Raw genomic sequence first — 25,999 nt, 5'->3', positions numbered from 1 at the left:
CATATATTTTCAAAAATAAGCCAGTTTCAAAGCTTGGTTAAAGCTGCCTTCTGAGTCTGGCTTGTTTATAATATTAACTCTGCTTTTAACTGATACGAAACTTTAAGATCCAGGTTTGTTTTTTCACCTGCACAAAAATGTAGAGTCAGAGGCACAGACAGCATTTGAAGTTCCAATATCCCCTCCCCCATTGTTGCTTGGCAGCACAGCCACATTTACAGCTATTTGCCATATCCCATGGTCACATGACCACATTTTGCTGAAAACCAGCATTTACTTCCAATTTCAGCAAAACCACCTCCATAGTGAAACATTGGTTCGCTTAACGACTGCTGTAAAAAATGGATGTAAAATCAGGTGAGGTACATGACCCACTTTACAACCTTCACAACTTATGACCACGATGGCCAGACTCCATTGTAGTTGTAAGTCAAAGACTACCTGTATTTAATAGTCCATTCTTCCTCCTGCATCATCAAGCACATTGCTTATTCACATCCTACTCCTCTGGATGTTTGAAAACATGATTGGTTTACTTCCGAACTTTGTGGGCATTTTAATTTGTTTTTACTTAACTATTTTACTCAACAACGTAAGTTGCTGTTACACTTGTGTTGTTAACATTTTGAAAACAATATTTTTGCTTTGTTGCACAAGGAAATGAAGTAAAATCAGTCCTGATGCTCTTTCCCTTGTAAAAAATTCTGAGCAGTAAAAATAATGTCATTTTTGTTGCAAAAATCACTTGCAAAATGAAGTTTAATTACATTACAAAATCTCCTTCCGTGTAGTCACTCCTCCCCCCTACACATTTGTGTCAACAATTGGTTTCCTGTTAGCTAAGAAGATGTAATGCTATCCGAGTTCTCTTTGTAGATAACATATCCGTTTAGGATTAATGCTGGGGGGGCAGTCTTTTGTTCAGAACTTTTTGTTTTTCTTGCTTGTATGAATTAAGAGAAATAGAGATGGTGCACCATAATCTAATTAACTCTCATCTTTCTCTCTCTCTTCTTCATTCATAACTATATTTTATTCTTATTGTTTAAACGTCTCCTGCTGTGCATCAGAATCTTACTATCTGAATGCTCAGCAAATTTCCAATTTAAATACAAATGCCTAGCGCCATAATTAAAAAAAAAAAGGTCCCTGTTCCTTAGCATTTCCTAAAGTTTTAATTTTTTCAAGTTGTTTTTGGTGCAGTTTTTGTTCTGACCCAGGCTTCGTCAAACTTAATAAGACATCAACTGAATTTAAAAGTAAAACCTTTTTTAACACGACGCTGGGAATTACTTGCATTCCCAGCTAAAACTCATTAGACACAGTTCCTCCAGATAAGAGCATGCTTTTCAGTGCTGCAGAATGCTGCCAAGAAACAGAAGTCCAATTACTTAGAATATAAACCAATAGGAGTTCCAGAAAAAACAAACCAGAGTTCGCAGGGCTTCACTGAGAAATCAGAATCTCATGAACTTCTTTGCTTCCTGAAAAGAGCAAGTCACTGAGGGCTGACTTTCATCCCTTATGGGAGGGGCAATCACCTTCCAGCCTTACTCCCAAGTCTCCCCTTCTGCTTCAGCTGCTCTCTCCTTCTAGCAGCTCTGTGCACATGTGCACTGGGAACAGGCTCCCCTGGGTCTATTGCTGCCAGACACCGAAGGCAGCACCCCACTCTCAAATGGTCCTGGCCCCATCCCTGCATTGGATGCAGGACCCTTGTTCAAGTCCTCGCCAGAGTCCCTGACTGGTTCCCTTTCATCCTCCCTGTCCGATATCACTGCTGTCTGCACCGGCTGCCGGCAAACCACAACAGTTATTTTACATTCTTTGATTGACACAGCATTATCTTCTCTGTCACACAGTGGCTGCCATGCTCCCCCACTAAGGAAAAGGATAGCATACCTTATTTAAGCAACCTGAGATTCTAAATAAATTGATGGTATATTTTTTATTAGAAAGTTGCAATCCCTGATGTGCTTAGCAGTCACCCTAAGTCATTTATAACTTAGTTGGGGTTATTTTTGAGCAAGCATATTATCACTGTTTGATCATCGTGAGAGGGCTTTACTCATTCCTAAACATCAATTTTGGCTTATATAGGATCCTGGGCTAAAATGTGTTTGATTGAGTTGTGTTACTTAGTTTGCTCTATGTTTCAACCCACTGGCTTTAGGTATTTAGCCTGGCTATAAACCTGGTGTCCATGATCACCACTGAAGATCTTCCTAGCCACCCCCTGACAAACAGTCAGTGGGGGAAGCCAATATCACTACAATGATATGCTTAACGATCTTATTAAAAAAGTGTCCTAAAATTGGATACAACACACTTAACCATCGGATTGCTTAATGACAGAAGTTCCAATCCCAATTGTGTTCCTAGGTTGAGGACTAATTGGATGGTTACCTCATATGGTTGCAGCTGTGGGCAATATATATTCCTAAAACCAAAAGAAGATCCCAATTGTAATTGAATCCAACAGTACCAATGAAAGCAGAGTCAAAATCAGCATAGCAATAGCCAGTGGTGCGTTTCAAACATTTTTACCATCGGTTCAGTGGGCGTGCCTTGACACACTTTGTGTGTATGTGTTAGGAATGTAAGTCACCTAACAGTTATTTATACTGCATATTGTAAACGAACATTTAACGAACATTTAACTATGTTACATTTACCTAAACTGAAATTTAATTTATCAGTAAGGGCTTTAGTTAATCTTGGTTATGTAGTAACCTTTAGGGGAGATAACTGTATAATAGAGAAAGAGAGTAAAAGTGTTACTGCTACTTTAGAGAATGATTTATATGTGATACATGATGACCAGTTGCAGATGGCTAACTCAGTTTATAACAATGTTAATTCAAATGATGAATATATACATTTACTGCATAGACATCTGGGGCACATTAATTTCAAAATGCTCAAACAAACTGTCAGAGGGAGTAAAATTGAAACCCTGTAGCAAGTATTTAAACTGTAATGCTTGTAGTCAGGAGAAAAGTAAGGTTACTTCTGCAAACAGACTTAAAGGGTTTAAGACCAAAGAACCTTTAGAGGTTGTGTTTGCTGATATAATTGGTCCTAAGAAACCTAGTTTAGGAGGTGCCTGCTATATTTTGAGTATTATGGACCATTACTCACAGTTCGGTTTCTGCTATTTTATGAAAAACAAAACAGAAACATTCCAACATTTCTTTAACTGGCTAAGATTTGCTGAGAGAAAAATGAAGAGTGAAGTAATTACTTTAGTTACTGATAACGGGATTGAGTTTGTTAACAAAAGATTCCAAACTATGTTGAAATTGGCTGGTGTTGAGCATAAACGTTCTGCACCTTACAGACCACAACATAACTCGTTTGTAGAATGAAGAGAGCAAACATTACAACCCATGGCTCGTACTATGTTATCTGATTCAGGTTTACCTGAAACACTGTGGGGTGAGGCCATAATGTGTAGTAACCATGTGTTAAACAATGTAGTTAACACAACAACTGGAGAATTGCCATTCACTCGTTGGCATGGCAGAAAACCAAATTTAAGTTATCTACACACATTTGGAGCTCCAGAATGGGTGCATATTCCCTCACAAGTAAGACTGAAAGGACAACATAGAGCTAAGAAGTTATTTTTTGTAAGTTATGAGGCCAACCATAGATCATTTAAATTCTGGGATCAAGGCACAGCTCATGTTTATTGTAGTGTTAGCGCAAAATTTCTTGAGCACGTTGGGTGGGATAAACTGGAACAGGAATCCAGCAATGATGTTATTATTGACACCGAAATAGTCCCTAAAGATGAAATAAGTAAACCACAAATAGCCATTAAAGAGGAAGAACAGGCACAGGAGGAAATAGTAGAACAGGCACAGGAAGAGGTAGAAGAACAGGAGCAGGTGGCACAGGAAAGTCCACCAGTAAACCCTGTATTACCAAGACGTTCAACCCTAGTAACATGACCACCTGATAGATATCAGGCTAGTGTTGTATGCCAAGTGAATATAGTTCCAAGTAATTATAATGAACTAAAACTGTATCCTGCTAAGGATCAGGCTGCTTGGCAGAAAGCAATGGATAAGGAACTGGAATCATTACAAAAACTGGAGGTATATGAAAACATTAGGTTACCACCAGGTAAACATGCTATAGGATGTAAATGGGTTTATAAGCTAAAGACAGGTGTAGATGGGACTGTTACCCATAAAGCCAGGTTAGTAGCACAAGGGATCAATCAGACAGCAAATGACTATGATGAGGTGTTTGCACCTAGTCTGAAGGCTACTACATTAAGGTCAGCATTAGTGTGGGCAACTAAGGAGGAATACATTGTAAATCATTTGGATGTAGAGACAGCATATCTGCATGCACCGTTGCAATACACTATATATTTAAAGAAACCTTTAGCTATTAAAAATGATAATACAACTGATTGCTGGAAATTGAAAAAGAGTCTTTATGGCTTAAAGCAATCAGGATATGAGTGGAAGCAATGTATAGTTAAAGAATTAACTAAGATAGGTTTTGTAGCTGGCATGGCTGATCCATGTTTGTTCATAAAAGAAAGTAATGGTGTAATTTCATTGTTGCTATTGTTTACTGATGACATAGCATTAATCACCAAAACTGAACAAGAAGCTACTAAAATAATTTCACTGTTAGAAAAGAAATTTAAAATAAAACAATTAGGAGAAATCAAACAATATCTTGGTTTAAAAATAGAACTAGGGGAGGATACAAAATCTCACAGGCAGATAAAATTAACCAATTATTAAAAAGTTTTAAAATGGAACTTTGTAAACCGGCTAAAACACCAATGAGCCAGGAGTTTAGCCATAGTGATGTTCAAACTCCTATTTTTGATAAGAACATTTATCAGTCTTTGATTGGTAGTTTATCTTATCTCAGTAATTGGTCAGGGCCAGATATAGCATACTGTGTTAATCACTTAGCGAGATTTAATGCTTAGCCAACTGAAAGGCACTGGCAAGCTGCTAAGCATGTGTTAAGATATCTGAAACAAACAATGCATTATGCATTGTATTTGGAGCCTAAAGATGAACTGAGTTTAACTGCATATACTGATGCAAGTTTTGCTACAGACATAAATACACGAAAATCTACATTGGGTACTGTAGTATTATTGGGAGAGGTGTTGATTGGATGGAGGTCTATTAGACAGAAACATCTAAGTTTGTCAACAATGGAGGCTGAATTCTCATGTTTATCTTTATTATGTACAGATTTAGTTTTGTATAAGCAGCTACTAATTGACATGGGAATTGATGTAACAGATTCTATTGTTATTTATGAAGATAACCAATCAGCAATACAGATGGCTTCAAATATTGCTGTTAAAATAAGAATGAAACACACAGATTTAAGATATTTAAATGTGAGACAATGTGTGCAAAGTAAGATGATTAAGCTAGAATACTGTATGTTAGAAAACAACATAGCAGATCATTTTACAAAGGCCCAAGGCTCTATAAAGCATAAGGCTTGCTGTGAGGCTTATGGACTTAGAATGTAAGGTTGTATATATTGTCCTACCCAAAAGGGGAGAATGTTAGGAATGTAAGTCACCTAACAGTTATTTGGGTTGGAAGTATATAAACTAGGATAGACATTTTAATACTATGTCTTTAAGAGAATCCTAAAACTGTAATTAGGTGTGGTTTCTCAAATGGCCATAAGATGGAGCCAAAAATCTGGGTTGTTTAGTCTCAGTCTCAGTGAGTCTCTGTTTCCTTCTGTTGGAGAGTTTTGCCTTTCCTCCTGATGACTGCTACTGATCGTTGATTTAAGTCTGTTACTGAATTGTTTTTTGATACTGAACTTTGATATTTGGATTATCCCTGAACTGAACACTGACTGTCTTACCTGTGAATGACTTGGACTGCTTGTTTGGACTGTGCTTAAACGTTTATTGGAAGTAAAAACCTACATTTACTGTACAGTGTACCTGTGTGCTGTGTGTGTGTTATTCTTCCCTACTCTCACTACGTCTCCCTGTATGCGGTCATTCTCGTAACGGGGAATTACTTCAACAGTATGTGTGTGCCAAACGCGTACTTTGTGCAGGAGCAGAGACTTTCCAACTCTCCTCCTGAAATCCTGCACTCTCCCTGTCACTTCAGCAGCTGCCGCATGGCAATCTACTTGCCGTGCAAAGCAGTTGCGTTTCAAAAGCAGGACATAGTTAGTAGGGAGCCTGGGTGGGTGGGTGGCCCAACAGCAGAGCGTTGGAGAGAACTGGTTTGATGTCCGCTGCTCATCGCCGCTACTGGCTCGGCAGAAGTGGGTCAAACTGGTAGAATACCACCACTGGCAATAGCTCAGAGAAATGCTGTAGAAATGCTGTATAGAATTAATGAGTCTTCATAGTTTATAGGGGAAGTAAGCATAAAGTTGAAAGATATACAGAAGTCAAACCATAAAAAATTGAGATAGTGATCACAACCATATGATCAAACCCCAAACTCTTTTTTTGCTAGCCCCCTACATATAAAGGGGGCAGCAGAGCTTGGATCACATATTTATGACCACCTTTTTGACACTCCCCTGCCTCACGTGGCTACCAAGGAAAAAGGATTGGCTTGATTGAAGCTGCTATTTTACCCATTCAGACTGGAATAAAAAGATTGAATCCCTTATTGGACAATAAAATTATATTACCAAATTAAATTGGAGGACCTGCAACTGCAAATAGTTCTGTATTCTATTCCAATTTCATTTTAAATCGTATTTTATTGCAATTTCATTTTAAATTGTATTTTATCCAATTCCATTTTAAATAGCTTTTAATCAAATTTTAGTAATAATTTGTTTCTGGAACTCTGCATTTTGATATGGCCCAATCAGTCAATAATGTAATAATGATAGTTCTGTAACATTCAGAATTGGCTAGCTTTTGAACAGCAGGAAAGTAAGCTTCCTTTTTCTCTGAAAATTAACCATGTGGTTAACATAGTAACAGCATTTTCCCTTACTGCTTTTTCAGTCCCTTTCTGCAAGAGGTTTATACTCCAGGTGGTGCTGTGTGTCTGTCTACAGAGAAATCATCTGACCTGAATAACCATGCCCTCAGTTTCTGTAGAAAAGGCCTTCTTTCATCGTCAGATGTGTACATGTTGCCTGCATTTTCTGAATAACATGAGACCTGAGAAATTTAGCCAGGGCAATACTACTGATTTCAAAATGCTGCTATACTTCCCTTGTCTTGACAGATCCGAGGCTTTTTATCAAGATTTGATAATGTTCTTCCTGTCAGTCTGGCGTTTGACAAGTGTACTGCCTGTTCACCCAAGGTAAGTTTTGTATCTGTGTACATGCTCCCTGTGTGTGTGTATGTGTGTACGTGTACAGAATACAAATGTTCTGTAACAAACAGTTGTTTTTATTCTTTCCTGTGTGCTTGTTTTTGCGTAAAATTTTGCATGCAACCTTATAGGTTTATGTTCTGTCTCGCCTTTCCTCTTTCCCAAAATATGAAAGAGTACAAACTCACACCAACACAGGCAGGCAAGCTGGCTCGGACTTCACAGAGTTAATTCTTTGGAACTGATAATATTCTTGGCATTCCCACATGTCCTGCCTGCCAAGTCCGAACTAATAGAGTTCTACTCACAGAAAATCACAAGGCAGTCCACAAAAATAGTCATTCACGAAGAAAAGCTGAAGTAAGGTTAAACTTTGTCCCGTACAAAGTTTCAGGAGAAAACACACCCACTTTTATCCCCTGTGGGGTGTGGCTCAATGACTCAGCTCACTCTCTGACCCTCCCATGCCTCCTACATTGCTGCTCACATTTCTCCCTATGATGCTGCTTAGGATCGAGCCAACACTCTTCCTCTTTACTCCCTGTCAGGGGCTGCTCCGATATGCCTTCCTCCTGATTAATCTCAGGCTGTTCCTCTCGGTTGTCTGATGGAACCTGAGGCATTACCAGGGAGGAAGGTCCTGGGGAGGAAGGCATTGCCAGAGAGGAAGGTCCTGGGGAGGAAGGCATTCCCAGTTCCTCCTCCTCATCTCCCAGGTCCTCTTCCTCTGACAGGCTCGGGAATTGGGGCTACAACAGGTTTAGATGACGATATTGAGATGTAAATTTCCTGTCAGTTCCTCAGGTATGAATACTCATCTATCCTTTTTAGCAAATACAATTTTAGATATTTTTGGTTCAAATATTAAAATTTCAATGTAATTTATGGGCAAACAAATGTAAAATGATTGTATCAGTACAAAGTGTCCTGAAAGATACTGTCTTTCATCACTTCTAAATTTTATACGGAATAAAATAATTCTTGCTGCTGTCACTCATAAATTCCCTGAAGATGGGCTCCAGCACTAGTCCGAAAGCTCAGACAAAACCTCTGGTCCCGGTGACTGACCTAGATTGGATCCTGATTTAAGGTGTTCAGAGAAATATTTGACATATTCACACAATCTCTTGTGACAAAATCTGATTCCAAACTTAGATGCCATGTGTGTATTGATTATGCCGTCTCTGACTTAAAGACCCACTTGATAATATATGTTCTTTTTCTCCTTTCCTTGAGTTGCCTGCTACTCCTTGTACTTAAAGACAGTTGTTTGTGTATGGGTTAGTGCACTTCCATATTAGTGGATATTGAACTGTGCCAAAACTATTACTCAGGTAAAATAGACATGAATAGGAAGAATCCATCCCATAGCATTTTTCTTGCTTACTTGCTAATGAAGTGATCATGTGGACTCCTTCTCATCACCTACAGGTAGTCCTTGAATTACAACCATTTATTGACCGTTCAAAGTTATAACAGCCCTGAAAAAGCGACTTCTGATCATTTTTCCCCACTTATGACCATTGCAATGTCCCCATGGTCACATGAACAAAATTCAGATGCTCGGCAACCTGATTGTATTTATGACAGTTGCACTATTCATGTGATCACCTTTTGCAACCTCTGACAAGCAAAATCAACAGGGAAGCCACTTAACAACCGTGTTACTAACTTAATAATTAAAGTGATTCGCTTAACAGCCGTCATAGGAAAGGTCATCAAATGAGCAAAACTCACTTAACAACTGTCTCGTCTAGTAGCAGAAATGTTGGGCTCAATTGTAGACAAAAATCGAGGACTACCTGTGCCATTCTTAGTTTCTATTCTGATTGAAGCAACATTGTTGACCAGTGTATGAAATATTTCTCACTACAGATTTATCCAGCCATCAGTTTAAAATGAAATTCAGTTCAGTGTTGATCCAACTCATTTTTCTATCTAAAGTGAAATCCAAGTCCTCTTCTTCTGACTAAGTTAGAGTGAGACTTTTGGGTGCCCATTTTTACCTTGACATATTTTCTAACCTTTATCGCACATAGGAAGGGATTGGAGATAGTGGAAGATGCCTTAAGTGGCTGGGCTTGAGAGCAGAGATAAACAGACTCTAAAAGTTCCTGTACGAGATAGACAATTTTATGGTGTACAAAAATAGGTGTATTTTTTAGGGCAGGAAGAGCCTTCTATATTTCATTTCAGTACCATATTTATCATATTTGTCATATTTGTAATTTAATCGTGCTAAGGTTAGCCTTTGAAAACAATAACAACAAACAAAACTGAGCAATCCCCCTCCGTACTTGATTTTGATCTTTTCTTTTTAGCATGTGGGGAGTCCACAGAGAAAACATCGACAGTTTATTAAAATCCTTTGTGTCATATTAGGTAAGAATGCAAGCTGTGAACCAAATAGTTTAATATAATCTTACCGCATCTAGGAACACATAGTACTCTAAATGTTAATTATCCTTAAGATAAATTACAGATCGTAACTTGAGGGGCTTAAGGTTGGCTGGGAGAAATTCAGCTTCCTTTCTTCTGCAACCAGAACAAAATTTACATGAATACACTGCAGATTGATTTCCTTTGTAAGTTTTACACAATTTAATAGATATTGAAGAAAATCACATAAAATACATCCAATCAAGTCATCCAAGTGAATTGGTTAGAGTTTGAATTTCTTCCATAGAAAAGCTCCACTCAGCTACCAAAAATTCCTCTGGTGAAATGTGTTGTAGATCAAACAGTAACAGGATTAGAAGTGAGAATTAGGTAAGTCAAAAAAAAACCCCCTCATTTATTTTAAGTTACGTTGAAATGCAATTATAGTTTACTTCTTTTAATATGTTTACTTCCCATTGTGACACATTATGAATATAGTTTGGGGTCCACTCGGGGATGTAACCTACACATTGCTAAATCTAAAATTTAGGCAACAGGGCACTCTTTCAAAGGAGTAAATGCCTGAATATGTATGGATAGTTCAAGTAATTTTTAATCGTCATGGAGGATGATAGTTTACTCAATTATATGAGGAAGGGGAATGTGACCAATTGTCCTATCTTGCAGAATTAGAAATAGTTTCCTTTTTATATTGATGGTAAGGGGTGGGTAGAGAAATCAAGGGAGAAGACAGCAGTGGTCTTCAGTTCTGATCTACATCATCTCCAGGAGCTAACACGTCTTTGGATATCACTTCCTAAAGAACAGTAGTTCCAAATAACTTTGGGGAGCTTAGCCTGTTTTTAGGCTTCCCACAACCATTCATTGGCCAGTGAGGAAAACAGCCTGCTAAAATAAGTCTTTAGTCTGATACAGCAGGACTCTTGATATTTGTTAAGTCTGTGATGGCGAACCTATGGCACGCATGCCACAGGTGGCACACAGAGCCATTTGTGCTGGCACGCGAGCTATAGGCAGACTTACCTCATTGCGCATGTGCGCACCTCACCGCTGATTTTTGGCTGGTTTGAGGCCTTTTTCGGCCTCCCAAAGGCTTGGGGACAGCTTCTGCAGGCTTCTACAAGCTTTGTAGGCCGAAATCTAGCCCTGTTTCATCACTTCCGTTTTTTTCGGAAACCAACTGTGAGGCGCAGTGGAAGTAAGGGGGCGGCAGGGGTAGTATGGGGGATGGGGGGGTTGCGCATGCATGCATAGGGGACGTGGGGTGTGTGCATTGCCTTCTGGATACTGGCATGTGAGTGCGAGCATGCAAGTGTGTGCACAGTTTTTGGCACAGAAGCCCCAAAGGTTAGCCACCATTGTGTTATTATTTTCCCAGATTATTCCCCTCTAAAGAGTGTCATGCTCATTGCCCTAATTTTCAAGCATGCTGATTACTAATGTAGTATGTAAGTACTCTGGGTACACATTGCTAAAAAAAATGTCAGGTTTTCACTTCTTTGTCCATGGCGTGAATATCATCTTTCTGTTTCAAGTATGGTGGAAACATTGGGAAGGAGGGTCAGAGAGAAGTGATTTTTTTTCCTTATTACTGTGGTGTTTTTAGAAGAGTTCTGTTTTATATAAACAAGTTCTTTTTTTTAATAAAATACGACTTGAGCTTTGACAGCTACATTACTCCATAGTGATCATTTTTCATGTGGTAAGAATATTAAATTACTTTTATGCTGAAAAGGTTGGCACATGTATTTTCTTAACATAACATTTATTTACATGTCCTGCTCCAATTTATAACATAAAGTCTGTACTGTTTCAAGCATTGAGATTTCTGATACAAACAATGATAAATTCAATGATCTGTTTATCTGGATTCTCTGTAGGCTCCCTCCATCCCACCTCATCCCTGTAATACATTTGTCACAGTTTCACCCTAATTATTTCCTATATTTGTGCCGGAAAGGTTTTTAGTCTTTGAAACTAGATGTCAAGCTTCAGATTTTGTGAGCAGGCGGGTTTCTAACCTTTGGAGGGAGCCATTGAGGAATTATGAAATGCTTTTATAAGAAACCAAGTTCTTAATTTTGGCTTGACAATAGCCTTCCATAGTTGCTACACTTATTAGGTGTTATATCACATTATGAGTGGAATGTCAGGCAGCTGTCTTCAAGATTAGTGATCCTGTTCACTATAGTGAACTCTGGATTCAATTTGTTAGAAAGAATTGGATCCCATAGCTGCTTAATCTCATTAACATACAAGAAAGACTGAGAAGTTGACTAGTGAAAAGACAGCATGCAGTTTCATCTAGTATCATGCATTTAATTATAGGGAATGGTTTGTCAGTCTCAATTTACCCCTATAGGAACTTAGAAAGTAAGCAGGTGGCCTCTCTTGGCCCTTGGCAAGCTGCCTACCCATTTGGAAAGCCAACATTTTTACAAAGCTACAGTTTCTAGTATCATATTTATTTGTAAAAATTCCTTTATGTAGTTCCTGTAGTTCTGATAGACATATTTTGCACAAAAAAAAATCTGGATGGTGTTAGTTTTTCATTGAAGCTCTAAACATTTGGGCATTTATGATAGGAATTTTTTATTTAAAACATTTACATAGCCACCCATCTTATATCAAACTCTGGACAGCTCCCAATCAACAATTAAAAACAAGAGATTGGCTATAACAGTGTTGCAAAACTGCCTATAGTATACCTCCTTTTCCATCTAAATACTCAAGTGAATTAGGAAGATGTCTGCCTTAGCCACTGTCAAATACTATATTTTTTCTCAAGAAAAAAATCTGTCCCTTTTGCCTAGGTAACAATTTTTGCATACTTCCATCATAGTCATCTTTCTTACTGTCTGTAAGTGACATAGTCCAGTGCTTTCTTAAGAAATAGGCTCAACTTTCCAGATAGAGTAACAGTAGTAGAAGTCATCCTAGGGTAGAAGAGAATGTGACAAGGACCCTCACTTATACATGACTAATTTGTGTCCATTGTGCATTCTTTGACCAGTCTGAGCAGCCTCTTTCTGAAGGTTCCCACAATCACATTTTAAAATGCCTAATGAACTCCCTGGCATGGCCAAATCCACTTTCTCCACACTCAATAATCACCTTAGAAGCGTTAAATCCTTAGATGCTAGAAGGAATGCTAGGTCACCTGAGACTGCCAGTTCATAGGTACGCATTCAAAGAAGTTTTAGCCTTTTTATTGGCCCTAGTAATTATTTTGCTTCTTTGGGTTTACATTGGTATGTCTCATTCTGGTTTCCCATTAGTAATTTAGATTTCCATCCAAAAGTCCCCCCTAGAAGTACTTCTAAAATTCTGCAGATTACTTAATTGAATTGTCCTTTCAGATGCTGTTTCATTCCAAACCTCAGATTTCATTATATATAGGAAAAAAAATGGTTCTGTGATTATGAAGTAGATTTCTTGCTAATTTAGATTTCTTCTAAATTAACCCTTTTTTTCCTCACAAAAATTTCCTAGTAGGAATGTCTCCCTTATTGTTTGCCATTTTTTGGACAGCAGCAGCTTTTCCCCTTTTCCTATCACCTGTATGCCAACAATTTAAATGACCCCGTTGTTCTCTCTATAAAGCTGATGCTTTTGTTGTTGGCATTCAAACAAATTTGGAACTTCTGTTTAATACAGGCTTGTAATTATATTTATCTTTATTTGCGTCACAGACCCATAGCAGAAAAAATGTTCCATGCTCAAAACTCAGCTTCTTATCAAAATTCTTCTGGTTAATAAAGACAGAATAAAAATCTGATAAATAAAGGACAGTTTTGTATGAGTGCTGCCTTAAGTGGTTTCTAAAAGTAAATGGAGTTGAAAGACATAATTCATCCAACGTAGGCCAGTGTTTCAGGTACCTAAAGATAAATCTGAATACTAACCATTCTGATTTTAAAATTTCTCTCCTATTTTCCCAGGGAAGGGAAGGAAAGGCAAAGAGAAAGGAAAGGCAAATATACACTGCTCAAAAAAATAAAGGGAACACAAAAATAAGACATCCTACATCTGAATGAATGAAATATTCTTATTAAACACTTTGTTCGTTACATAGTTGAATGAGCTGACAACAAACTCACACAAAAATTATCAATGGAAATCAAATTTAGCAAGCCATGGAGGTCTGGATTTGGAGTTACACTCAAAATTAAAGTGGAAAAAAACACTACAGGCTGATCCAACCTTGATGAAATGTCCTTCAAACAAGTCAAAATGAGGCTCAGTAGTGTGTGTGGCCTCCACATGCCTGTATGACCTCAGTACAACGCCTGGGCATGCTCCTGATGAGGTGGTGGGTGGTCTCCTGAGGGATCTCCTCCCACACCTGGACTAAAGCATCCCACAACTCCTGGACAGTCTATGGTGCAACGTGGCATTGGTGGATGGAGTGAGACATGATGTCCCAGATGTGCTCAATTGGATTCAGGCCTGGGAATGGGCGGGCCAGTCCATCGCATCAATGCCTTCGTCTTGCAGGAACTGCTGACACACTCCAGCCACATGAGGTCTAGCATTGTTGTGCATTAGGAAGAATCCAGGGCCAACTGCACCAGCATATGGTCTCACAAGGGGTCTGAGGATCTCATCTTGGTACCTAATGGCAGTCAGGTTACTTCTGGCAAGCACATGGAAGGCTGTGCGGCCCCCTAAAGAAATGCCACCCCACACCATTACTGACCTACTGCCAAACCGGTCATGCTGGACGATGTTGCAGGCAGCAGAACATTCTCCACGGCGTCTCCAGACCCTGTCATGTCTGTCACATGTGCTCAGTGTGAACCTGCTTTAATCTGTGAAGAGCACAGGGCGCCAGTGGCGAATTTGCCAATCTTGGTGTTCTCTGGCAAATGCCAAACGTCCTGCATGGTGTTGGGCTGTAAGCACAACCTCCACCTGTGGACGTTGGGCCCTCATACCACCCTCATGGAGTCTGTTTCTGACCATTTGAGCAGCCACATGCACATTTGTGGCCCGCTGGAGGTCATTTTGCAGGGCTCTGGCAGTGCTCCTCCTCCCTCCTTGCACAAAGGCGGAGGTAGCGGTCCTGATGCTGGGTTGTTGCCCTCCTTCGGCCTCCTCCATGTCTCCTGATGTACTGGCCTGTCTCCTGGTAAGCGCCTCCATGCTCTGGACACTACGCTGACAGACACAGCAAACCTTCTTGCCACAGCTCGCATTGATGTGCCATCCTGGATGAGCTGCACTACCTGAGCCACTTGTGTGGGTTGTAGACTCCGTCTCATGCTACCACTAGAGTGAAAGCACCGCCAGCATTCAAAAGTGACCAAACCATCAGCCAGAAAGCATAGGAACTGAGAAGTGGTCTGTGGTCACCACCTGGAGAACTACTCCTTTATTGGGGATGTCTTGCTAACTGCCTATGCTTTCCACCTGTTGTCTATTCCATTTGCACAACAGCATGTGAAATTGATTGTCAATCAGTGTTGCTACCTAAGTGGACAGTTTGATTTCACAGAAGTGTGATTGACTTGGAGTTACATTGTGTTGTTTAAGTGTTCCCTTTGTTTTTTTGACCAGTGTAGTTTGTTTTTTAAAATGAAAGTGAAAAACATCTTTTAAGAAGAAGTTAAAAGTTTAACAGGATGTTTGCCAGTAAAAACCCTTTGCTCTTATTTTGGGAGAATTTCTTTTTTAATACTTCAGTGCTAAGTTTCAAGGGTCTAGCCTTTATGCTTCTAAATATGATACTCTTGTTTCTTGATCCTGGCTTTTCCATTTGTGTCTGTGTAAATAGGTATGTTTAAATGATTGTCTTTTCAGATTTAACACAGCATGTTCTTCAATGGATTCTAGTAATAATATAGCCAATATCATAATCAGTCATTTGCTTTGACAGTCTATTCTGTGGATTTATCTTCTTTTTCTTCCATAAATACGTGCCAGTCTACCTGTCTGGCAGAAATTGGCCATTTTTATTGAATTGGTTCCACATTACAGAACTCACTTTCAGAAACAGTAGCTGTTTTGATATTTTTTGAAGTCCACCAAAATGTTCTAACTGATCTGAATGCCAGTTTTCCCTTGCATTTACATTTGCTCCTTCAAGCTGTAATCTCTCACCTCAAATATGACAGTATTCCCAAAAATGTCTTCCAGAAAAGATTTAGGGAGCTGCAAAGAGAAATAGAAGTCAGAGAACCGTCCTTTTGTAAATACAAACAAGACTTTAGATGCCTGCTGTTGGGAGCTACAATTAATAATTGGAAGAATTCGATTTCCTTTTAGCTTGTCAGCAGATAGAATAGAATAGAATAGAATAGAATAGAATAGAATAGAATAGAATAGAATAGAATAGAATAGAATAGAATTCTTTATTGGCCAAATGTGATTGGACACACAAGGAATTTGTCTTGGTGCAAATGCTCTCAGTATACATAAAAGAAAAGATACATTTATCAAGAATCATAAGGTACAACACTTAATGTTCAACTTGCTGGCAGTCTTCAGAAGCCATCCTATATGAGACCTGGTGTGCCTTTGTCCCGCCCTCAGCACTTTCCCAAATAATGAAAATTTGTTTTTTTTTCCTTTGGAAATTCACAATGGTGCCAGTGCTACCTAAGTAGGAATCTCTTTTGTGGCAGCCCTGACAATTGATTTTTTTTCACTACCACCACCAAAGGTCTGCATCCTTAACTGTTCTGACCAAGGCTTCCGAGACTAATTGCACACACGATTTTAAAAACAAGTCTTGTTTTATTGCAATGCTGGGATTTATTTTCATTCCCAGCCAGTAATGAATCTCAAACAGCCCCTCGAGATAAGCACCCACCTTTCTTTCCTGTGAAGTGCTGTCAATAACAGAAGTGTCCAATGAACTAGAAAAAAAACCAACCAAAGTACAAAGAGCTTCAACAATTAATCTGAACCGAATGAACGAATCTGCTTACAGCAAAAGTTTTGTCATCTTTTCCTGTCCTTTATACCTTCTGGGAGGGGCAGTCACCTCCCAGCCTTATTCCCAAGTCACCCCTTTTGTTTCAGCTGCTCTCATCTTCTAGCAGCTCTGCACACACTGGCAACAGGCTCCCTTGGGTCCTCTGCCACACTGCTGCCAGATTCCAAAGGCTCCAGAGGCAGCAGCCAACTCCCAGATGGTCCTGGCCCCATCTCTGCATCAGACACAGGACCCTCATCCGAGTCCTCTCCAGACTCCTGACTGGTCCCCTTTCTTCCCCACTGTCCAATTCCGCTGCTGTCTGCACAGGCTGGTAGTGAACTACAACATTAGCATTTCATTCCTGTCCTGAAATCAGGATAGATTCAATAAAGCTTCTTTCCATCTCTGTTGTACAGATTTAATGTTTTCTTCATGGAAATTTTGGTTGTTTTTTTTTAATAGTGATTCTTCCTACATTCTGATTCCCTTCCCCCGCTTAGACTGCGCAGGAAGATTTCCTCATTACACAATAGTGCAAATTTTGCTGCCGCTTACAAGGGATTTGGTATTTGGGTTTTATGACATCTTAGCATAATTTGCAGTTGCTCAGAATGGCTGTGTTAGCTGGGCCATGGAGCTTAAGTCTATCAGTGTTGGCTTGTATTTTGCCTGATTTTCTATCATCACTGTTTCTCGGAAGCTATTTCTCCCCCACCCCCACAGTTCTACAAATGTACCCAATATATATAGATAGATGTAAATGAAGATATAAACATATCATAATATGAATGGGGATACCACTGTTTTTCTTTTTTGGGTGGGAGGGATGAAGGGAACTCCATTAATTAATCTATATAGAGTCAGATTGCACTTTTGTGGATTCTCAAACTTTGGCCAGCTGGGAGGCAATGATACTGAAATTTTGAAAATAGGCCAGCAAAAATGTAGATGTGACCTTGCTTATGACACTTTGGATATTAACAGAGAAAGGTAAAGACAACATAGAATTATACATTCATGCAATTGTGTGTTGTAGTCTTGGGAAATGGAAGGCTGGTAGTTTAGAAAACCTCTTAAATTGAGAATCCTGTGTTGAGTAAATGAGTAACACATTTTTGCCTTTGAGAACTTAAATTACTAATGCTCTTTCTTTAAAAAAAATCTTTTATGTTCTGAGGTTTTTAAAAGCTTTCAGATGTGTGAATTAGATAGTCATTTATATTATTGGCAAGTATACAGAGATATAGATTACCAGGGTTAAAAACCTGGGGTGGAGAGTTTGATTCTTTTGGCTTTCTCCTGTACCTTCTTTTCCACAGAACTATGAAGCAATTTGTCACTGAGGGCTTTCTTAGAAGAACTTTGAAGCATAGAGAGAAGGGAATAAATCCCTTCTTTCCCTTTCTTCTTTTTAAATCCACAAATATAGTTCCTTTGATAAACCTTTTTTTTTGGAATATTTAAAGCATCACATTATTATGAACATGTAATCTAATTCTCTTTAATTAAAGTTGGAGAAAAAGTTTTAATTTTCAGGCTTTGGAAAGCTAGTGTTCAGATCGTTAATCTTTAACAAGAAAGTCATTGTTTACAACTTACATATGTCTTCAAGACAATAATAGGATATTTTTTCTGATGTAACTCAATAATGTAGAGAAGAATTATAACTAGAAGAAAGAGAGGAAATCCCACTTTGGGAATATAGAAGAGAAAGGGGAAAAAAAATCAACTGAATATGCAGATCTTTTGAGCAGAAATTGATTTTTACCTGAGAAGTTGAGAATAGCTGTGAAATTGATGAAACTTTTCTTTGTAAAATGATGTTCTGAACATAAGGAGTTATTCTATTGTGGTTGTACATCTGTATTGCCTCTGTCATTTATCCTTTTATAACAGTCAGTTTTTATATAATTATAGTTTTATAATAGTCAGTTACAGTGCTAATCAGTTACATTGCAGAGTTGATGTAATGTTCTAATTTTTTCTTCTGTCTGGTTTGACACAGAAAACTATGTGACACAGCTTTAAAGTGAGCAGTGCACGGAGAGGATAAACATTGTCTTATACAATTAAAGCTGAAGTTATCATTAAATCTTAATTGATTTTTATTGTAAGTTTCTTTCTGAATATGGACTTTTGTTTCTTAACTGAAGGACTTCCCAATATGATCCTTTCATCAGTTCAGTAGTTCACAAAAAGGCCGTGGCATTTGTAGTATAGAAGTGAGTGTTTCTTGTTTTGCATATATTTTTTTTATTTTTTACATACTTGATCTTAGCCAAAATATTATTTTTAATATAATAATTCCATCTTCTGTTAAACTGTGTCAACCAGGTACAAATATCTTTGTAAAATGATAATCAAAATTTAAAACAATGTACATCACATCAGCATGAATTCTATATTAAAATGATAATATTCAATATAATAAAATAATACTATTTGCTTCACTCTCTTAACATATCTTCTTTATTTCACTAATCTTTTTCTTTTGTTTTCCTGTTTCTAACTTCCATTTTTGTCATATAACCATTGATAAAATAAGTCCCATGCCTCATAATATTCAGTTTGTTCTTTCTCCCTAATTGGAAGCGTTAATCTACTCATTTCTGCACATTCTAATATTTTCCTAATCACATTCTCATCTGTGAGAATCTCTTCACTTTTCCAATTTTGTGCAAATACAATTCTAGCTGAAGTTAATATATGAATAATTAAATATGCATTCCCCTTACTATATTTTTTGGGTAAAGTCCTCAACAAGAATATTTCTGGCTTTAAATCAATATGCTGTTTTATCATTTTTTCCAGCCACGTTATGTATTTTTGTCCATTTTTTTTTTTGCTTTTGAGCGTGTCCACCGCATATGATAATATGACCCAGGTATCTAATGGCACTTCCAGCATTTAGCCAACTTATCTTTAAAAGTCTTTGCTAACCTGGCTGGCACAAAATGCCATCTATAAAACATCTTATACAAATTTTCTTTGTATACAGTTGACATTGTTAAGTTATAGTTCCTGTCCCACAGTTTCTGCCATTTATCTATATTGTATAACCAAAGTTATTTGCCCATACGAGTGTTTTTTATACAGGTAGTCCTTTACTTACAACAGTTCATTTAGTGACCATTTGAGGTTACAGCGGCACTGAAAAAAGTAACTTATGACTATTTTTCACACTTACGACCATTGTAGCATCCCCATGGTCACGTGATTTATGTTTGTATACTTGACAACCGACTTGCATTTATGACAGTTGCAGTGTCCCGGCCTCATGTGATCCCCTTTTGTGATCTTTTGACAAGCAAAGTCAATGGGGAAACCAGATTCACTTAACAACCATGTTGGTAATTTAACAACTGCACTAATTCACTTAACAAAAGTGGCAAGACAAGTCGTAAAATGGAGCAAAACTCACTCAACAAATTTCTCACTTAACAACATGCATTTTTGGCTCCATTGTGGTCTGAGGACTACCTGATTCATAAAATAACTATTAAGAATCCAATTACAGACTATTTTAATGAGCAGCATCATTTGAGCATCATCAGCATAAAAAAGTTTGAAGGTGAGCTGTTTTTGTTTTATTTAGGTTTATTTATATTCCACCTGTAAATAACTCCAGGTACTAAACATAGGTAATACTCTTACCTCCTCCTATTTTTCATACAATAGCAACCTATGAGTTGAGTTGGGCTGAGAAAAAAACCCAGCTAGCTTTCATACCTAAAGCATACCTGTTACTATCCTCGCACCTTAACTACAACCTCTGATTCTGTTTCGGAACACTTTTTCTGGTTTGGGTTATATCACAGGCAGATGAATCTGTTTAAATGTTTCCCTACATCCATGGTCTCCCTATTATTTGAAATAAATAATTTACATTTTTTTTTACATTTGATTTGATTTGTAAATCGCTTACAAGATACAGGTATAAGAATAAATGTAGTTTTGAATACATGAGATAGATACTTATAAGAAAAATAAAAAAACAATAGGACAGGGATGGTAGGCATGCTTGGTGCACTTATGCACGCCCCCTATAATGTATGTATGTATGTATGTATGTATGTATGTATGTATGGTATTCAGCTTTGTTCGGGTATTTTCCCACGTCATTATAGTTGTGCTTTTAAAGTTGTAGCAACGTTTCGGCAGAATCTCATCTGCCATCATCAGGCTTCTGGTTGTGTTCGTCTGTGAGTCAGACTTTTACAGTTGTTTCAGTTTTAGATTTGGGGCTAGCCTATTGCTGTGCCAGAATGGTTTTTTCTTCATCCTGATTGGTTGGGAGTCTTGGTCTGTGTTTATTGGTCTTGGAGTTTGCTGTGTTCTGCTTGATTGGTGTTTCTAATACCTTCTGTCTGTTTTGTGGCTTTTTTTGTGTCTTGATTGGCTGGCAACATTGTGTTCCTGTATTGGAGGCTTTTAGTGCAGCTTGGGTCTGAGTAAATAGACGGCTATCAATTATTAGGAAGCTAGGTTTCATTTGGGTGCCTGGTTGGGGTATGTTTGAGCTGGAGGTATCGGGGGGATCTGTTTGTGCCCAGGTGTTTGCCTGGCTAGTGGTGTGGAGATTTTTTTGTTTGTGAGCACAGGCTTCCAAATAATTGACAGTCTGGTGGAATCATCTCTTCTATTCATGCTTTCAGGTTTTTTTTCAATCTCTATGGCTTCTCTGATAATTCTGTGGCTGGGGTTTTCTATAGTGGCTAGGGTTTTGGTGCCATTGAAGTTGATGCTATGATCTGTGGTTTTCATGTGTTGGACTAGTGAGGAAGTGTGTTCCAGCTTTTTGACTGCATTTTTGTGTTCATCCAGGCGGGTCCTTATTCTTCTATTGGTCTGTCCAATGTATGTGGCTGGGCATGATGCACAGGGGACTTCATATATGCCTTGGTTTTCCAGGTCAATTTTATCTTTGGGGTTTCTAAGGATGGCTGCTATTTTTCTGTCTGTTTTAAAGGCAGTCTTGATGTGATGCCTGTGTAGTATCTTACTGATTTTGTCTGTAGTACCTCTTATGTAGGGCAGGACAGCTGTTCCATAGGTCTGTTCATCTTCTAGGTCTCCATTATGTCTCAGTGTGTTTTTGTGGATCAAGCTGGTGATTTTGCTTTTGTGGAAGCCGTTGGCTGTCAGTACCTTAGTCAGGGTGCATAGTTCAGTCTTAATGTGTGTCTTGTCTGCCAGGCATTTGGTTCTAGTAATTAGTGTTTTGGCCACGGAGTTTACCTGTGCTGAGTGGTGGTGGGATTGGGCGTTGAGGTAGCGGTTGGTGTGTGTTTTCTTCTGATATATGGTGTGTCCTAGTGTGCCATCTGTTTTTTTGTAGATTAGTAGATCTAGGAATGGTAGTTGTTTGTTTGTTTCTGTTTCCATGGTGAACTTGATTTTGGGGTGTGTGCTATTTAGATGTGTTAGGAAATCGTTTAGGTTTTCTTTTCCATGGCCAAATCACAAATGTGTCATCAATGTATCTTAATCATAGTTTGGGTTTGTGGGTGGCATTAGCCAGGGCTCTGGATTCGAATTCTTCCTTGAACAGGTTTGCAATGACGGGTGACAGTGGTGATCCCATAGGGGCTCCTTCAATTTGCTTGTATCTTTGTCCTTTGTATATATATTGTATAATATATAATATATACCTCCTATAATGTTGGATGCAAACATTTTGTGGTATTGCAATATATACATACAGATGCAATTTGACTTATAGCAAGTAAAGCAAGTTTCATGGCTACAATTATCTCAATGATGGAACAATCTTCTCAAAATTGTTTTCCCGGAACCATCTTATTTGAACCTGATAAAGCTCAGGCATGCTTTGAGGTAGTCTGTTGGAGGAGGAAGATTCTCTATTTTAAAATCTATGTCTTTGAATTTGGAATAGCTGCCAATTATATGGATTATATTTCATGTTTATATAGTTTTATGGTTTTATTTTCTAAATGTTTTTAAATAGTTCAATGTAATGTTTAGCAGCAGTATGCAATAAGTGTAAAAATTATTAATGCTATATAAAAAGAAAACAGTGAACAGTGATATGGTCAATTAATATTTCACGTATAATATTGACAGAGGAACGCAGTGGCTCTGTGGCTAAGACGCTGAGCTTGTCAATCAGAAGGTTGGCAGTTCAGCGGTTTGAATCCCTAGCACCGTGTAATGGAGTGGCTCCTGTTACTTGTCCCAGCTTCTGCCAATTAGCAGTTCAAAAGCACATTAAAATGCAAATAGAAGAATAGGGACCACTTTGGTGGGAGGGTAACAGCGCTCCATGCGTCTCCGTCATTTAGTCATGCCGGCCACATGACCATGGTGATGTCTTTGGACAGGGCTGGCTCTTCAGCTTTGTAACAGAGATGAGCACTGCCCCCTAGAGCCAGAAACAGCTAGCACGCATGTGTGTGGGAACCTTTACCTTATTGACAGTTAAAGTAATAAAAAATATTTTATAATCCCCAAAAAGAAAACTCAAGCCTAGACATTTGTTCCAAAAGAAGAAATGCTGAGTACTTTTGTACAAAGAAAACTTATAGATTTTTTTCATTAGAAACATATTTTTAAAAAATGAATAGGTCTTGCATATTTTCCTAATCCATTTGGTATGACTAGATGTTTCGGTCACTTTCCTTCTGATAGCTTTTTATATTTCTTTATTTTATCTCAGTATAATGAGCATTTACATTTGTTTATTATAAGCTATTGTAATAGGACACAACTGGCCAATCACAGGCCCACCTGCTGCGCCCAGAGAGAATTATCTGATTTCTGAGAATCAATAAGGGAAAAGAAGGAGGTTCTGCCAAGGTTGGATGGAAAGTATCGGTATGGCATTTGTGAGAGAATTGGCTGGTGTCTGGGATGAAGGAGTGACCTCCTTAGAAATTGAGAGGTTTGGTTTTGGTTAGAATTGTGTGAAGATTTTTTATTTTATTTTATCTTATCATTTTACCCTGTGTGTTGTATGAAGAACCCTATTTTCTTTAGGTACAGTGGCGGATTAAGGCTCACTGGTGCCCTAAGCACTGACAAATTTTGGTGTCCCCCTCCTTTGTACATATGGTACAAATGAAGCCAAGCATAGGCTACATAAAAGTTTTTGTGGTGCCCCCTTTGGGCCTTGTGCCCTAAGCACGTGCTTAGTCTGCTTAATGGTCAATACACCACTGTTTAGGTTCCTTTAATAAAGTTTTTTGTTCAAATCCTAGAATGAACCAATTGCCTTTTAGCATGTGCCTCAGCTTGGCTAAGCTACTAACTATCAATTTTTTTTGTTTGGTTTCCCCTTTGGTGTTTAGCCAAAACCTGGGTGGGGTGAAGATTTCCTTTTCAATCCTTTCCTGCTATGGAAAGGAGAAACTGCTTTATAGTGAAAGGCTGGTGGCAGCAGGGATACCTATTTTTTCCAGTCACTGTTCACTCACAGGTGCGGTTACCTCATAACTGAAGTACTTAGAGGAGGGTCTGATTCAACCCTAGAGGCACACATTTCCTTTATTTCAGCTTCAAAGGGCTTTCTACTGAACACATGCAAATAAAATGATAAATTTTCAATTAGTTAACTTCAGACACATAATAGATAAGTTCCAAGTTAATATATATTTTAAAGGAACAATTATGACTCAAATTAAGGATTCATAGCTTGTTAATTATTCAGTCTGCCGGTGCTGGTTTTGCTACCCTGAGCTCATGTATTCTGCTGTTAAAGCAGATATTGTATCTATATTAATCTTGCATTGCAGTCCCTAGAGAGTTCTCTTTATTTTTCATAGCATGAGCAACAGAAGTCTTGATCATTTATATAGATCTGAGTGGGATGAGTATTTATGGAGAAAAACAGTGTGTCCTGCCTTGAAAGGAGGAAAAGAGTTACAAATTTTGGAAAACTCAGCTAGATAGCAATTCTTAGATTAGCTAGAAAAGTTAAGCAGCTTCAAACCTAGCTAAATGTTAGACAGATGGTAACTAGGCTGCAATATAGTCAGGATAGTCAAAAAGCATTCTGGAAGAACTCCCTTCCATATTACTGCCATGAAAAGTACATGTCCATGTTGTCATTAAGGATGAAACCACTTGAAAAAGACATTACTTATGAAATACTATTAAATAAAGCATAAATGCATTTGTATACGATTATAGTTAATTTACTTATAAAAAGAATAGCCTGATTTTCATTAAAAATAACCTTAAAGCAGGATATAGCAATACAGACCAATGAAACAATATGAAATAGCTCCAATTAAGGGAATCAGCCAAGAACAACAACTGTAATATATTAAATGCTACAGACTGATGTCAACCATAAAAGTTATTCTCTTTTTCAGTTCTGTTGAATGGCGAGATACCTGCGCTCTTAATTGTAATTGTTAATAATTTTGGTATGTTTATTTGAATATGAGCTTACTCTTGAGTGGTAGCTTATGGTAAAAAGTTGGCCTAAAATAATAAAAAACAGTGTCTCCTGATGCAATGTTTGCAGAATGGCTGTAAATAATTTTTAGATTGCTGTGAAATTGTTTCTGGCATTGTCTGTGGAAATTTCCCAAGTAATTGAGAAACTTTCTAAGCTTCAATGTTACTAGTGTAGTCTCTGATGGCACTAATTCTCTTGTGAAATTACTGCCAATTTTGAAAAGTATTTGTTAATATACAGCTTATTTTCCAGATCTTGCAAAATCTGTTTCATTCCAGTATCTGAAAAGGTATAATGTACAGCTTTTAAAAAAGGAAACAAAATATTCTGAAGCTGAAACAACTCCCTTACAAGAAAAAATGTAAATCTTTTGAGATACTTAAATTAGTTTGTACATGATATAGAGAATGGATACAGGTATCTTGTCATGATACACACATTTATAATCAGAAAAGTTTAAAAACGGATAAAAGGAAGTATTATGATGATACGATATGATATGATATGATATATATAATATGAGCCTCTGTGGCGCAGTGGTTAGAGTGCAGTACTGCAAGCTACTTCGGCAGCCAGCTACCTACAATTTGGCAGTTTAAACCTCACCAGGCTGACGCAGCCTTCCATCCTTCCGAGGTGGGTGAAATGAGGACCCAAATTGTTGGGGGCAATATGCTGACTCTATAAACCGCTTAGGGCTGTAAAGCACTATAAAGCAGTATATAAGTCTAAGTGCTATTGCTATTAGATAGCACAGTTAACTGTAGAATTTGTTCCGCAAAATGTGATGGTGACACTAATTTAACAGATGGCATATCACATGCATGGATAATTAGGTTATTGAATTGATCTCTCCTGCATGTCACCCAGGTGTCCCAAATTGTCTCTGGACAACCTTGTGGGATATGCAGGGGGGAAGGGAAAATAGAATCCTCCAGT

At 38.1% G+C, this 25,999-nt stretch overlaps 2 protein-coding genes across 5 annotated transcripts in view; both read left to right on the top strand.

Moving 5' to 3' along the window:
- The window catches only part of CNBP (CCHC-type zinc finger nucleic acid binding protein), a 549,700-nt gene that overhangs the window by 144,891 nt on the left and 378,810 nt on the right, over positions 1-25,999 (top strand). The window lies entirely within an intron of this gene.
- ATG7 (autophagy related 7) overlaps positions 1-25,999 on the top strand; it is a 100,665-nt gene that overhangs the window by 24,850 nt on the left and 49,816 nt on the right. For 2 of the 3 annotated variants that reach the window (XM_026724386.2, XM_026724394.2), the window contains exon 16: positions 7,224-7,304. In XM_026724386.2, the coding sequence (XP_026580171.1) occupies positions 7,224-7,304 (81 nt within the window). Of the gene's footprint in view, positions 1-2,382; positions 2,600-7,223; positions 7,305-25,999 lie in introns of those variants that run through there. The other variant, XM_087923941.1, reaches the window with a different exon arrangement.

The sequence above is a fragment of the Pseudonaja textilis genome, chromosome 2 (genome assembly GCF_049901715.1).
Source record: "Pseudonaja textilis isolate UNSWEBS1 chromosome 2, rPseTex1.2, whole genome shotgun sequence".
NCBI lineage: Eukaryota > Metazoa > Chordata > Lepidosauria > Squamata > Elapidae > Pseudonaja > Pseudonaja textilis.
The sequence above is the reverse complement of the archived record's forward strand: the minus strand, read 5'-3'. Positions and strand labels throughout refer to the sequence as shown.